At 39.1% G+C, this 15804-nt stretch overlaps 4 protein-coding genes across 6 annotated transcripts; 2 read left to right on the top strand and 2 right to left on the bottom strand.

The window, feature by feature from the left end:
* Positions 1-1024: 1024 nt before the first annotated feature.
* On the bottom strand, positions 1025-10831 carry LOC6645941 (zinc transporter foi). The gene is made up of 6 exons (XM_002068524.4): positions 10340-10831; positions 3862-4540; positions 3419-3797; positions 3191-3360; positions 2096-3127; positions 1025-2032 (listed from the first exon to the last, which is right to left on the bottom strand). Exons 2-6 carry the CDS (start codon positions 4300-4302, stop codon positions 1844-1846), a joined length of 2211 nt encoding a protein of 736 aa, XP_002068560.1. The 5' UTR covers positions 4303-4540; positions 10340-10831; the 3' UTR covers positions 1025-1843.
* Positions 10832-10952: 121 nt separating this feature from the next.
* Positions 10953-12163, top strand: LOC6645942 (pyrimidodiazepine synthase). 2 transcript variants are annotated; one of them, XM_023177641.2, is made up of 4 exons: positions 10954-11043; positions 11101-11699; positions 11762-11883; positions 11949-12163. In XM_023177641.2, the coding sequence occupies exons 1-4, from the start codon at positions 11016-11018 to the stop codon at positions 11977-11979; spliced, it is 780 nt and encodes a 259-aa protein (XP_023033409.1). In that variant the 5' UTR covers positions 10954-11015; the 3' UTR covers positions 11980-12163. The 2 variants fall into 2 exon arrangements, with proteins under 2 accessions (XP_002068561.2, XP_023033409.1); XM_002068525.4 differs by lacking the exon at positions 11949-12163 and having other exon boundaries at positions 10953-11043; positions 11762-11884.
* Positions 12164-12529: 366 nt separating this feature from the next.
* LOC6645944 (pyrimidodiazepine synthase) lies at positions 12530-14580 on the top strand. Of its 2 annotated transcripts, XM_002068527.4 has the most exons (3): positions 12530-12655; positions 13757-14343; positions 14400-14580. In XM_002068527.4, the coding sequence occupies exons 1-3, from the start codon at positions 12622-12624 to the stop codon at positions 14529-14531; spliced, it is 753 nt and encodes a 250-aa protein (XP_002068563.2). In that variant the 5' UTR covers positions 12530-12621; the 3' UTR covers positions 14532-14580. The 2 variants fall into 2 exon arrangements, with proteins under 2 accessions (XP_002068563.2, XP_046868266.1); XM_047012310.1 differs by lacking the exons at positions 13757-14343; positions 14400-14580 and adding an exon at positions 12908-13714 and having other exon boundaries at positions 12534-12655.
* Positions 14519-15763, bottom strand: LOC6645945 (pyrimidodiazepine synthase). The gene is made up of 3 exons (XM_002068528.4): positions 15426-15763; positions 14798-15366; positions 14519-14728 (listed from the first exon to the last, which is right to left on the bottom strand). The coding sequence occupies exons 1-3, from the start codon at positions 15451-15453 to the stop codon at positions 14594-14596; spliced, it is 732 nt and encodes a 243-aa protein (XP_002068564.1). The 5' UTR covers positions 15454-15763; the 3' UTR covers positions 14519-14593.
* Positions 15764-15804: the final 41 nt, after the last annotated feature.

Raw genomic sequence — 15804 nt, forward strand, 5'->3', positions numbered from 1 at the left:
GTGTTGTTTAGTTTTACTTACAGAGCTTACAGCTAAAATTATTTGGTTTTACTGCCTCATTTGGCATATGTTTGTATAGATGTGAATGCATTTGTGTCTGTGTGTGTTTGTGTGTGTGGGTTGATTGTATTAAAAAATATTTTTAGTTACTGCAGCTTAGTAGAAGATAGCTGCTATATATATATATGTATTTGTATTTGTATCTGTAGTGTGTGTGTGTGTGTCTGTCTAAGAGCAAATGTTCCTTAAGTTGCACCATTTTACAAATGTTAGTTACTCAATTCTTATTTTTTCATGCGTTTGTTCGCTTTTGTCAATATTATAATTAAATTTCTTTCTCTTTTTTAATCACAATCACTTTCGTGTTTTAGTTGTGTGCGCAATAAACAAAAAAAAGAAGGATAATTAAGCATAAATTAAAAAAAAAACAAAGACTGAAATAAAACACAATTAAACTCATATTAATTCTGCTCTGCTCGAAAATACAAATCGTGACATTTTTATTCATTCACAAAAACAAATCATAATTAAATGTAAGTGCCAAAATTAAAGGGAGGTATATATCGTCTATATCATCTATATATGCATACATCTATATGTATAATAATGAGAATGCCTAATAAACGAATTTAAATGTTAAATAACTCAAATTGGATTGCATTTAAAATGAAAATACGCTTGCAAATTGTTAAGTACAGCCAAATGAAAAATTATATATCGTAATTGGACATTGGTTGGATTTGGTTTGTTCTGTTCTGCCGTTGCAGCAGGTGTTTTGTTTTTTTAGAATGCTAAATTGGCGTAAATTAAACAAGTGCGCACCCTAGACTACAAAATACAAAAAGAAAAAAAAATAATATACATACTAGGTTTATGTATTATTTATAATATATATATATATATATATATATTTATATATTAACTATAAACTACCATTAATATACATTATACAATGTGTATATCGAAATTGTTGTTAAATAGTTTTACTTTTTCGTTTTCTCTTTTTTTGTTTTTTTTAGTTTTATGTGTTTTTTTTTTTCAGTGTATAAGACAAGACTTAAGATATAGTGTTTCTCATGCTATCAATATCGAGCATGATCATGTTTCCATTATTGTTTTTCTTTCTTCTTCTTCACTTTAAACTTCAAAATCACTTTCTAATTTATAAACATTTAAGGTTTCTTACACTTATTATGTGTGGGTGTGGGTGTGTGTGTGTGTAAATCAATTCGATCGCAAATTATCGTTGAGTTTAGGAACAAAAGCAAAGAAAATATTTCGTACGATAAGTCGGATTACCGACCGAGAGAAGAAAAAATGTGAATCAAACACAAATCTTTTATAGAGTTTTTAATAAGCAGTTTATATTTAAACTGCTCCCTCTCTCTCTCTATCTAGTAAGTTTATGCTGTAAATACGGACGGACTTGTATCAGTTGTTGGTTTTGCTGTTTATATCTTATCGGGCAATCTTAATGTGTATATCCTCTTTGTCCTTTGGGCAGAAGATTATACTATTTTGAAATTGTTTTGCGGAATATTTTCTCTAGGTGTGTTTCAAAAACATTTAACAAATGCGTTTTTGTAATTGCCAACCACCTGCTGTCTATGTCTGTGTCAGTGTGTGTCTGTTTCCGTATTGATGTCCTTGTCCGTGGATGAGGTAACAAACTATTACATGCTTAGAAAAATGTAATAATAATAATATTAAAAAGAAAGATCGAACCATAGCTTTGGCGAAACAAAATGCAATGCACATAATACGCTAAAAGATTCGCTGCAGTTACTTAAAATTACTTTCTTTGTTTATTAAACTTTCTTTAGTTTTTGTTTTTTGTTTTCTTTTATCCAAAGGCTTTTTGATGAACATGCTGATGATGCACTGATGCACTGGATGGCCCTGTTGCGAATGCGGTCATCAGATCACCTTCATAGATGGCTATCAGAAGCATAATTCCCACACCGCTCAGCATACCGAGTATTTGCAGCAGGAATTGGGCTAGCGATTTGTGTGCAGCAGATATTTCCGGCATCTGGAAGAAGCATTCAAATTTATTTATATTTAATTGAGATATTTGTCTTTATGTTTCACTCACCATATCGACCAGTGCAATATAAATAAAGAGGCCCGCTGCCACGGCAAACATCCATTTGGCCACCTCCTCCGACTGGCCAAATACAATGCCAAAAACCATGCCAATGAAACTTAGAACGCTAGTTAACAGATTGTAGTAGACAGCCGATCTCACGGACATGCCAGCCTTTATTAGGATGGCAAAGTCACCCAGCTCGTGGGGCAACTCGTGACAGAAGACAGCCAGAGAGGTGGAGAAGCCACCAGCAATATTCTCGGCAAAGGCGGCTCCAATAGCCATGCCATCGGTGAAATTGTGCAGTCCATCGCCCATGATGATCATCCAGGCCACGGCGCTTAGCGTTTCCGGCGGCGAGTGGACATGCCCATGTCGATGGCTATGGCCATGATGCGAGGATTCGTGCTCGCGCAAAATAACCGTGACATGATCGGTCTTACTATCCTTATCCTTCCCACTACTGGCCGCATAAACGGCATTCCCATCGAGATCGGTGACTATGGTATTACTATCCATTATGGCTCCAGGCTGACCATCTGACTGATGCTGCTGATGATTGTTGTGATTGTGATTATGATGATTGATATCCGCATAATTGGTGTGCAAGGTGGAGAGCAGGGATTCGGCTGCAGCAGCCATCTCATTGGAGCCATCATGATCACCGACTCCTCCATTGCGGGCCTCAGCTGAGCTAGCATCTCCACCAGCGCCAGCTGCCGGAGACACAGGCAGATCACCAGGCAAATGCATCCATTCGTTCTGCTTGTTGTTCATGGTGATCTCGTCATAACAATAAGGATATGAACTGTATTTCTGTTTGCACATCTTATCCCCAGCCACTGAGTTGTTCACCGAGGAATCGGGATCACGCATCACCTTGGCTCGCGATGGTTTCTTTGTCTCCTTCTTTTCCACGCTTTTGCGCCACTCCGAAATCATGGTCAGGGCATGTTCGGTGACATAAAAGAAGATAATGCCACTCAAACAGCCCAAACCCTTCATGATCATGCCGCGCTCATCCTGATTGGCCAGCGACTAAATACAAAAATTCAGATTCGATTAAAATTTGACACAAGTTACTTATGATCTAAGACTTACATGCGGCAACAAATGAAGTAGAGCATCTCCTGTCATTGTGCCCACAGCCAAAGAGACAAGATATTGGATAATGTGCTTGTAATAGCGAGAACCCATAAATGGAATAATTGCAACGCCCACAAGACCAAGAAAGCCACAGGCGAATACCGAAATGAAGGAGTAGATCCAAACTAGAAATATACATTTCATTTAAGTTAAATTTCCAATGGATTTCCGGCTACAACTTACCATAAAACATTTCACCCTTCTCACGGGCAATCTCGTTGGCATTTATCTGATCCAGAACACTCGTATCGATGCAACCGCCATCGGGTGTTGTCATTTCATAGAGCAGGATTGGGCATAAATTAAGCATATCTATCCGACTGAGCGTAAAGTTTGGATTATGCTCCTCCATGCTTGAAGCTGAAGAGCTGTGAATGCAGGGCAGATTGGTGGATGGATTGGTGGCATTATCCGCTAAGGTACAATTGCTGGACACCTTGTGTTCCCCTATCATCATCATTGCATCATTATCATAACCATCATCATCATCATTATCATGATCGTGGTGATGTGTGAGATCATGTGGCTGAACATGATGGACCAGCCGACTGACGGCCACGCACTAGAATCACAAAAACAACTAATTATTCATTCCATCAATTGCAAGTGGAGTTTGGTGTACTTACGGTGCCATTATTGCTACTACTCCCACTGGCCAATGACTGAAGATTGAGCTGCTGCAAGAGATTGTGGAAGCTGCTGGCATTCATGACATTCTCCGACATTAATTGATGCAGGAAGTGTTTCGTTATCTCTGGCAAATTATGATCAGCATTATCGCCGTGACCGCCAGCATGTCGTTTGCTTCTTTTGGATGGCGGGCTTGTGCTGTAGTTTTGGGTATCTTCGCCAGCTAATTGCTGCCTTCTTTCGTCGGTGGTTTCACTGGAGGGACTTGAACTGCTGCTGCTGCGGCTGCTCCTGATGCTTGGGATGCGATCTTTAAGCGATTCGCTTGTATGTACGATCATGCCATTATTAAAGAGATCCTCGAAATGATCCTGGCAATGTAGCCGATGGGCGCACAATAGGCAAACCACACAAACAGCCACTATGTGACGCGCCATTTCTCGCTCTCACTCTCACTCTTTCTCTCTCTAACTCCTTTTTTTCCTCTCTTTCTGCCGGTCACTTTGTTTCACTTAGAACTAAAATAATTGGTATCCGTATCCAGGTTACGATTACGTTTTCACAGAATAATGTAATCTACCTTGATCATTATATATATATCAATACAAATATATATATGTATGTGTGTAGATATATATGTGTGTATATATGTCAATTCACGATCTTAATTGGAATCTGCAATGATTTGTTGTAAAAAGAAAAATACAAAAATGGAATTAGTCAATTTTTGATTCACTGATGCGTGGCCCCTTTCATCCAACCAAGTGAAGACGGAGTAAAGAACTATAGGAGGGGGGGCAGGGACAGGGGCAGGGCCACCCACACTCATTACGCATCTAAGTGAAACGAGATCGCGAGAGACAACAATTAACCAATTGCATAACCAAAACGAACCAAAGCGGAAGTTCAAGTTCATTTGGCGGCCAGTCGTCATTGATCGACACCTCCAAATATGGTCGATCACACACAAACAAACACACACACAGCCACACACACACACATACACACAGGTAAGCTGCTTCAGGTGCTCCAATAGGTTGACCATTTAGGGTAATGGCTTCAAGAGCTCTTCGACTGAATCACAATAAATCAAATCACAATAAGCTATCATTCAAAATGGCATTCTATAGATTCTATCATTAGCACGTAATTTAATTAAAATTTTCATTAAATTCTTGTCAATATATAATCTGATCTTATCCAGGTATTGGAAACTATCATAACCAAGTAATGGAGAATATGAGATTCTTTTGGTTGTCTCTAGTTTCTTGAAAATCTTTTACAAACTTTTCAAAAATTTAAATGTACCATTGTTTTTTTAAATTGTTATGTTCAAAACTTAATACTTTCATTTCAAGTGGAAAGAAATGAAGAAAAAGATGTAAATTGTTTTCCAAACCTTTTTCAATACACCAAAATGTCATAAACTAATTAATTTTGCCACTAAAACAAACGCTTAATGCATTTTTAAGTTCTTGCCCTTAAAAGTTCTTCTTCTCGGCCATTATTACAGAATGGACCAATTTGTTGTTGTTTGTTAGATTCAACTTGATTAAGAAACCTTGGCATTACTTATCACATTCAAATACGGAATTTCTATTTTCTTTTTACACACTTTACTTGTAACTTTCAGTTTCCCCCACCGTCCGCCCCGTTCCTTTTTTGGTTATCGCCCTGTGGCGGCTCATAAACAATTTGAAATGACACAAACACTAAGAATTTAAATTTCCTTCTGTTTTTAAATTTAATATCAGGTATGGCGCGAAAACAACAATAAGAGAATTACATGTATAAAACAATAATAATAGGCAAACACAGAAATTGGCGCAAACTTAGCACAGGTTGATCTTATCAATTGTCAGATAGAAAATGCGGTGAAGTGCCTGTTGAGAAGCAGAAGGAGAGAGAGGAGGTAGACTAGTGGTCTCCAACGGGAGGAATGCGAGTAGAAGAAGGAGAAGGATGAGGAGGACGATGAGTTGGTAACGTCATAAATAATAAATCGAGTCAAGCGATATCTTTGATAAGTGAACCGCAATTGGCGCGCGCCAAAATACAAGTAAAACTTTATATACGAATTTGGTCTCTGGGGAAATACTATCAATACTACTACACAAAGAAAACACAACACAATGAGTGGCACACACACGCACACACACACACGTCGACTACAACTTGTTGTAATTGCGCATTGGGGCAGGTACTTGGACAATTTGTACACTAAAATTCCTGCAACGAAATCCAATATATTGATAAAACTTTAACCGACCAACAAAAACAAAACAAAAAAAAAAATCATCAGAAATTTATGACTCGCGAGCAGTAGGAAGCAAGTTGGTAACGGATATGGGGACAGGGGGATTGGAGAGGGGACGATTCGGGCCGGTTTGGCGTGGGAGTTATCGACTTAATAAAAGCGAAAGCTAAAGGCGTCATTTGCTGTTGCATAAAACAAGGCGCGTCAAGGTCACAGGAAGTGGGCGGCAGCGTCAGTTTTGTGCACTTTTGGCATTGACAATGCGTTTGACACGCGTTTAACTAGCTGGAAGGTTAAAGGTTGTAGCTGACGCTTTAAATTCCTTTTTCTGCGGCACTTGTTGACTAAACACCACACCTCCCCCTCCCCCTGCCCTCCCTCTTCCTAGTACGGACCACGTGTGCGCGTCCGTGTCCTTGTCCTTCTCACTTGCAGCTCACTTATTTTAAAATTTGCCTGACTGGCATTCACTTTAATTATCTGACAATAAAAATCAATCATCAAATATTTGAAAATTCGGCAAAATGATTTGCTTGATTAACGTTTTTTTCGTTTTCCAATCAAGCCTCAAACATACTGAGCTAACTCAGTCAATTGGTCAAGTGCTGAAGTACCGCCGACGCCGCCAACTGACCGACCGACCGACCAACCGACAGACATTGTCGTTCCATCGATGATTTTTGTCCGCTTTTCGCTTTTTATTTAAACTCTTTGTAATCAAGCCTCATTTAAATTCAGTTCGCATGATTTTCATGAAATCACTGAGAGAAAAATAATAAAAAAAACCGACACACAATGTTTTTCAGTGTTGGCTTTAACGACTTTTGATCTCACTTTTTTGATACTATGCTATATATATATATACTATATATAGCAGTAGCATTTGCATTCGTTTTAGAGTCGAGTACAATATTTTTTATTTTTATAAATTAAATTCGCTTTCTTTGTGGTATTTATTGATTGATTGCCAATTTAACATCTTTAATTATATATCTCACACAGTTCACCCACCGGGAAAGATGAGGGGGAGGAGGAGGAAGAAGCCTACCACAAATCACGCAAACGAGCTTTACCACCATCAACTTGCCACTGAGCTGCGCGCGTTGCTTTCAGAGTGTTTTATAGTCCAAGTTTTCGATTTCTGCGAGTGTGTGTTTGTGTGTGTGTGTGTGTGTGTGTGGGTCGACAACGACCAGGTTTGGAGGCGTAAGACTTTGCCAACCCAAAACGAAATGGGGCGGGTTAAGCCATAGTATGTTTACACTATATGGCCATAATACTTTACAGACTTAAAGAACATCAGAAGCAGATAATACCCTAACATTCCTAACATTCAAGAGATCACCCTCACCCTCTACACCCTGCAAGTGGCAAGGAAAGAGTCAAGCATCTCACTAAATCTCAACTAAGGCGAAAAAGGATCTCAATTCGTTAAAAATCTGCTTATGTAATTGTTTTTAATAAACTTTTCCAAAAATTATGGAAACAAATATTTATGCTATTGGCAGTTCTTGTAGACTTGCTTAACCATTTGGCTACCATAAACCATCTATTACCCAACCAGACTAGAGATATCTGTTTATCTTTCAAATCATAATGTTGAAATTTCATAATCAATGATTTGGCGTTTGTCTTTATGATTCTCATAGAGAATTTTCATACCAAAATTAGATAGATAATTTCCAACTAACCCACAAAAAAATAAAAAAGAGGAAGACAAAAAGTGAACGTTAGATTATTATTGTGTGCTTATCGAAATCAATGTTTAATCTCAATTCAAGATAATGTGTTATCAAAAGGAATCTGGATTGCTGCAGCAGCTACTAAAAATAGTAGTGTTAATTGTTTGCCGCATAATTAGATTATATATACCTACTAAGTTCTTATTAAAATAGTCTCTAACATAAAACATAACTCTATGTCATAACTAAATGTGACTCACTATGCTTCATCCATCCAACCATATTTCACCATCATTATCCCCACACTATAAAACTGAAATTTCAAGCACAAAACAACTTTATCGCACTTCACTTTTACTCACTTATGTTACGCTGAAGGGGCAAACATATCAACTGAAATTTCACAATGAGAACCTCAGTTTTATATCTGAATTTCTGACGAGTATGTCTGTACTTTTGCCCCAGCCACATGTCAGCTGACTCATCGCCCGGATTAACATACACGTAAAGCCATGTATGAAATTTGTTTCAATTAGCACTTTTTGTTAATGCCAACTGAAATTTCATGCCCGAACCTCCAATAAGGAGCCAGCAAGCATAGCACAAATGTTTTGCTGACTCAAACCATCCATCCATCATTATCTCCAAACTGAAATTCTATATAGTTGGCATAATTTATGTATGTACATAAAGCCAAGCCGACAACATGAATTTATCTTCACTGAAATTTCACAACGAGAACCGCCACGATCCCTTTTTTTGGGGTTTGAGACGGAGTCAATTAACTGCCGAAACTTGAAATTCTTGAGAATTATCTGTAGTTTCTTTTGGGCTTGTCGTTCTAACCAACTGAAATTTCATGCCGATACCCCCAGAGGCGTGCACACACACACATAATTTAATGCTGATTTGGCAACACGTAAAAGCCAAAACTCTTATCATTTAACTGACACACAAAACAAAAACCACACAGACAAGAAATAAACGAGGAAAATTAAAAGCTCCACATGAAATTTCAGTTAGCTTTTCTAGATATTACTCGGGAGATACGAGAACGGGAACATTTTGAGGGTCGTCTAATGTGACAAAGCAAAAAGCAACTAACTACTAACCGCCCCATGAATATAAAATTCTGGGATTTACGAGCGAGCACAAAGATTTACATAGATCTAAACTATCTAATTCACGGGGGCTGCTTGAATCACGTTGTCTAACCATGATGATATGTGCTGGACATGGCCAACTAAACTAACTAACTGTCATTTGGACGGTTTGCCCGGATTGACCTTCCCTCCCCCCCTCCACTAACGTTCACCCAAGTTGGTTGACTACTACTACGTATATTACGTCAGGTTTTCGAATTTAATATGCTGCTAATGTTGAAGGGCTTGCAATTACAATAAATAATTCATTGGGGCATCTAAATTAAATCATATTGTAGGATGACGATTAACGATTTGGGTAGGTAGGTTAGGTTGGTTGCGCTTTGAAGGTAGACTTATCAGACGACTATCTTCCTTATGAGTGGGGACGGAGCGACGGCTCTGGTAACCGAACCGGAATCAATGAATAATTGATTACAATGCATTTGCATCAGGTGTGACAAATTCACAAATTGTATGCCAAAACGCGATGAAATGCAATGATAGAGACAAGATGATGATAAAGAGAGAGAAATGGAACAAATTATGGATGGTAGGTTCTAGGTTTTCTTTCATTGATAATGATATAATATGACGTCATATTATTTAATTCGGGTAATCGATCGATATTTTTACACTTTCAAACATGCAACATATATGTAAGAAGAAAGCACGTGGTGAGGGGCACCCAAATTGGCCTGGACGTTATTACTTTGGAATAAACTTTGTTTTAAAAAAAAAGGATAATAGATTATAGTTATTTTTATATATGTATGTACATTCATGTTTCAGTCGATAGATATCAATATCGATCGTCGATAATCATAAATTTCGATAGCAAAACAAAAAAAAAATGTAAACGAAAATAAAACACATGTTGATATATGGGTCATTACCGATAAGCAAGAGAATACACCGCCCACCACGTCCCCCTCTCTTACGACAAATCACAATACAGTTCAACTCTATGTGGTAGATCCTCCTCCATTAAACGAATCGTTACCCACGCAAAATTTGGGCAAAAGTTTGCGTAATTAGACAATAATTATGGCAGGGAAAAAGGAAATTAAAATGCCATTTGATTTGGTGTTAAAAATGAAAAATATGTTACACTAAAATAGCATAATGTACGTGTGTGTGTGTGTGTGTGTATGAATCTTACTTTATGTGTATGTGTGTGAGTGTGTGTGTGTGCGCGGGTGTCCAAATCTCGCACATGGAAAGCGGCTCGCTATAAATAAATTATGAATGAGCGTGAGAGGTGAGGTAAATCAGGGGCGGGGGGAGGAGAGACGTGGGTGATGGTGGGTGTATTCGATGGTGAGATGGTGCAACATATGCAATTAAACTAACATATGTACATATATTTATATTTGCAGTTAACAATACTTACATTTCAAACTTCTCAGTCCCTTTGCCTTTGTATATCAATTCCAAATATATGTGTTAGTGTGTGTGTGTGTGTTTGTGTTGGGATTGCGCTCAGCGCAAAATCTTAATCTTAGTTGTTGATAGAATAATGTGCTACCGATGTTTTTATTTACGATTCAACTTTAAATGATTGCCTGGTGGGAGGAGAGCGAGGACAATGTAGGTATTGCATTAATTCACAAAGATAACAGAAATGTCGATTCAATTGAACGGCGGCGGCGGCGGCAGTAGCAGCAGCAGCGGCAGCGGTAAAAAATTCGTTTCAGTTCTATCCAAAATACAGATTGCACAGTGATTAGAGATCCGCTCTAATTTAACACATTTACACAATTATGCAAGTAGCCGTTGTTCAATAGTTAAACATTTCAAAGAACACAATATTTTTATAATTAAATGCCGATTTTACTGCACCGCACCGCCAACCATAAATCCGCAACAAAATAGCCAACTATCGGTGTGACCATAGTGTGCAAAGTGTAAATGTTATCGAATGCAAATATATCGATAGCACACAAACAACAGTTTAGGCGCGTTATCGATGTACATATAGATATAGATGTAGTTATCGAATATGTAAATGACAGTCACACAGAGACGTTGACATTTATAAACAAACTAAAAAAGCAAACCCTTTCAAAATGTCTGATACGGAGCATTTATCTATGGGTAAATAAATATATATCTTACACAGATTTATCCACATTCAACATAATCCATTCTTAGGTTCCATTAAACCAGTATTTCCGGATGACGGTATCTTGCGTTTGTATTCCATGCGCTTTTGCCCATACGCACACCGTGTTCACCTTGTCCTGGATGCTAAAAAAATTCCACATCACAAAATTTACATAAACCTGCGTGACAAACCTGACTGGTTTGCCAACGTCAGTGCCACTACTAAAGTACCAGCACTAGAGCTTGTCACAGAGGCGCCAACGGGTGCAGGATCACCACCTATACTTATTGAATCGCTTTTCATATGCGACTATCTGGATGAAAAGTATCCCGAGATATCGTTACATCCCAAAGATCCCCTAAAGAAGGCAGAGGATCGAATCCTTGTTGATCGTTTTGGTCAATTTATAAATGCCATCTATAAACTTCTATTGCATGATGATCCCGCTCAAGTGGGAGATGCTTCCCTATATGAAGGCTTAGATATTTACGAGAAAGAGTTGAAGCGCCGGGATACACCCTTCTTTGGTGGATCTAAGCCTGGCATGTTGGACTATATGATCTGGCCGTGGTGTGAGCGTTTTGCCGCTTTGAAGTATACCCTAGGCGAGGACGTTAAACTAGATCCTGTACGATTCAAAATTTTGGTAAGTTGACCGCTCACACTTGCTTAACCTCACAATTAGTCATAATCTTATCCCACTTGTAGCTTCAGTGGGAGGAGTTGATGCTCAAGGATCCAGCTGTAAAAAACTTCTTTTTAGATGGTGAAGTTCATGCCAAATATATGAAGTCTCGACGTGAGGGCAATGCGGACTACAATATGCTCTAGTAAGATATAGTATCATAAACAAATGAATTCGCTGTATAAACATTATTGTTCTTTCGTTTTCCAGCAATGCTGCCAAACGTCCGAAGTTGGAATAAACCTATTAACAATTCGATGACCCTAATATATACAGAACAAATGTGAAATATAGGCAACGCCAATTAAATGTACAACATTTTTTTCAATTTTTTTGAAATAAAAAAAAACATCATGAAAAATGTGTTTACTGGGCTAAAGCTTCTGTTAATGTTATTAACAGAACTTCATGTAAACTTACCCTAAGCAATGCGAGTATTTTAAATTTACAAAGAGATTTGCAACGATTGTTAACTACGAACATCTAAAACATTCGTTATATATCCTGTATTTGCTATAACTCCATTTCTTTATTATGAACCGCTAAAGGATTTTGCCTACATTACATCCATATGTATTTGCTGCAATTAATAATTTAGAATATACATAATATGTATGTATTACATATGTATGCATAAATCAATTATCTCTTTGATTTTGCAATTTGACTTTATCTATGGGAGTAATAAATTCAAATCGAGAATTAGCAAGGGTATACAAAGTTCGACTTTGCCAAAGATGGAATGACTGATAAAATAGCCGCTCAATCGGCCATTTATATGTTGATGTTACTCACCTGAAAATTTTCATTTGTTATCGTCGGTTCGTAGAGTAAACATCAAGTGATCAAAATTTCACGTTTAATTGTAAAAACAGTTAACAAAATGTCCAGTATTCCACTAAAACATTTCAAGAAGGGTACGTTTCAAGGTCAAAACTCTTTAGATAGTGACGGGGCAATTTTTTTTCCAATTTTCCCCCCATTGATTTTATAGTTTTAGTTTTATCACACACTCACAAACACATACAGAGAGAGAGAATTCCGTATCTCTCACGTAGTGGTCATAAGAGATTTGAGATTTAATTTTAGACAAGAGAAATGGATTTATTTTATGTTTGTTCGCTGACGTCAATCCTGATCATCTCAACAACAATCATCATCATCAACAGGTACACCCAAGCCAGAGCTACCCGAGGATGGCATTTTGCGCTTTTACTCGATGCGCTTTTGTCCTTACTCGCAACGCGTCCGCTTGGTGCTGGAGGCCAAGAAGATTCCCCATCACAAGATCTACATTGACTTGAGCGAGAAACCGGAGTGGTATACAGATTTCAGTCCCTTGGGCAAAGTGCCGGCCATTCAATTGCCGGGCTTAAAGGGTCAACCTGCTCTGGTTGAATCGCTGGTTATTGCCGAATACCTGGACGATCAATATCCAGGCGAAGGTCCACTTTTCCCCAAGGATCCATTACAAAAGGCTCAAGACAGGATATTGATTGAACGCCTGGCGCCAGCTGTGTCTGCTGTCTATCCAGTTTTATTCACAAAGAACCCATCGCCGGATGCTTTGACCAATTTCGAGAACGCTTTGGAGGTCTTCGAGGTGGAGATCACGAAACGTGGAACGCCATATTTTGCAGGCCAAAAGATTGGCATTGTCGACTACATGATCTGGCCATGGTTCGAGCGTTTCCCGGCCCTAAAGTATACCCTGCCCGAAAAATACGAGCTAGACAGCAAGCGATTCAAGAATCTATTAAAGTGGCGGGATTTGGTGGCCCAGGACGAATCTGTAAAGAAAACGGAGCTGGATGCCCAGATTCATGCCAAATTTATGCGGACACGTCACGCCAACGAACCCAACTATGATGTAGCGTTCGAGCCATTGTAGATCTTCATTGATTACCCTAAAATTTCATTATATATCATTGGCGTGTTGAAATATATAGATACTTAAAATCTGCATAGAATTGAAACAATTACGTTATCTTTGAGGGTTTTTTATTGTCATTTCGCAGGCTCTCCTAAGCCCGATCTACCTGAGGATGGCGTCTGGCGTCTCTTTACCATGGCCTTTTGTCCGTTTGTCCAGCGAGTTCGTCTCGTTCTTGATGCCAAGCAGATTGCCTATCACAAGATCTTTATCGATTTGATCGAAAAGCCGGAATGGTATAAGGAATATAGTCCTTTGGGCAAAGTGCCTGCCCTGCAATTGACCAATCTGAAGGATCAGCCTACACTTATTGAGTCCCTGGTTATAGCCCAATTTCTCGATGAGCAATACCCTGAGCCCAAGCTTTTCCCCACGGACCCTTTGCAAAACGCTCAAGATAAGATTTTGATAGAACGTTTTGCTCCAGTGGTCAGTGCATTGTATCCAGTACTCACCTGTAATCCCAATGCCCCCCAAGATGCCTTGCAGAACTTTGAAAAGGCATTGAACGTATTCGAACAGGAGTTAATTTCCAGAGGGACTCCCTATTTTGGTGGAGAAAAGATTGGCATTGTGGACTACATGATCTGGCCATGGTTCGAACGCATCCCGAGCTTGAAATACACCACAGAACAGAAATACGAACTGGATGCTAAGCGCTTTGGCCAACTGGTGAGTAAATAAATCCATAAATCAAATATCATTAACTAAGACTATCCTACTTCCAGTTGAAATGGCGCAATTTGGTGGCCCAAGATGAGGCGGTCAAGCAGAGTGCTCAGGACCCGCAAGTGCATGCCAAATTCCAACTGTCTAAACTGGAGGGCAAGCCCAACTATGACATTGCTTTTAACAATTAGACAAACTTTTGTATGATTTATTCCATTCCAATAAAAAAAAAGTAAAAAAAAAAAAACAGATATCAAGCATCTTTCACCAGGAGATTGTAGTTGGGTTTGCCGGCGCTGCGTGTGCGCAAAAATTCCGCTTGCACCTCGGCTTCCATGTAGAAGGCCATCACAGCGGCATCCCGTTTCATACGCTCCAGCCATTGTGTCTTGAGTGAAGGGAAGAGACAACATTAGAGGTCAACAGGAATATATGTATGTATGGAGTATTCTCTTACCAGCTGGGGAAAGCGTTGCTTATCGTAGTTATAGTCCTCGCCACGTTGCAACTTTAGCAACTCCAAACGTTCCAGCCAAGGCCATATCATGTAATCCAAGATGCCCGTTTGTTCGCCCCCGAAAAATAATGTTTCCCGACGACCTAGCTCCTTCTCATAAACATCCAAACCGGACCAGAAAGGCTCCATGTCGCCGCCATCAGATGCTTTAAAGAACGCACCCAGAACCGGATTAAAGCTTTCAATCAATAATTTGTCCTGCACCTTTTTGAGCGGATCCCGCGGATAGAGTGGACGCAGTGGATACTGCTCGTCCAGGTACTCGCATATGAGCAACGATTCAGTCAACACTGGTGGACCCGGTTCACGCACCAATTCCAAAGCTGGCACCTTACCCTGAGGATTCTTGTCGTACAGCCAATCTGGTTTCTCTGTGAGATTAATGTAGATGCTGTGATAGGGTATCTGTTTGGCATCCAGCACAAGATGCACTCGCTGCGCAAATGGGCAGAAGCGCATGGAATACAAACGCAAGATGCCATCCTCCGGAACCTCCGGCGGAGGGGAACCTACAAAGGCAAATTTCAATTTGTGGAATACCAATAAATCGAATTAGATATAGCCTTACCCTTAGCCAAATGTCTGCCGTTGCTCATTCTGCGTGTGTAGATGTGTGTCTTTGTGTGTGTGTGCAGTGGGAAATCTGGAAGGCAAGTGATGCTCCAACTTGTTTCGACGGCAAATTTATATCAAGATCTCGAATGCCCTTCGACTCGGGGCTTAGATTACCCCGCACTGAACTTGGCTACATGTGGCCTCTGTGGCCGACTGCGGTGCTTGACACACTTGCTCATCTGAAGATTGGGTACAGTGGAATATCTGTATACTCTACTCAACTTGAATTTAGCTGTAAATTAGAGCAAGCCTTTAAAAGAAGATTTAACAATTTACATATTTTAAGTTGTATTCTTTTTTTTTTTACTTTAATTTTTTTAATATTGTTTTTT

The sequence above is a fragment of the Drosophila willistoni genome, assembly GCF_018902025.1.
Source record: "Drosophila willistoni isolate 14030-0811.24 chromosome XR unlocalized genomic scaffold, UCI_dwil_1.1 Seg8, whole genome shotgun sequence".
NCBI classification, from domain to species: domain Eukaryota; kingdom Metazoa; phylum Arthropoda; class Insecta; order Diptera; family Drosophilidae; genus Drosophila; species Drosophila willistoni.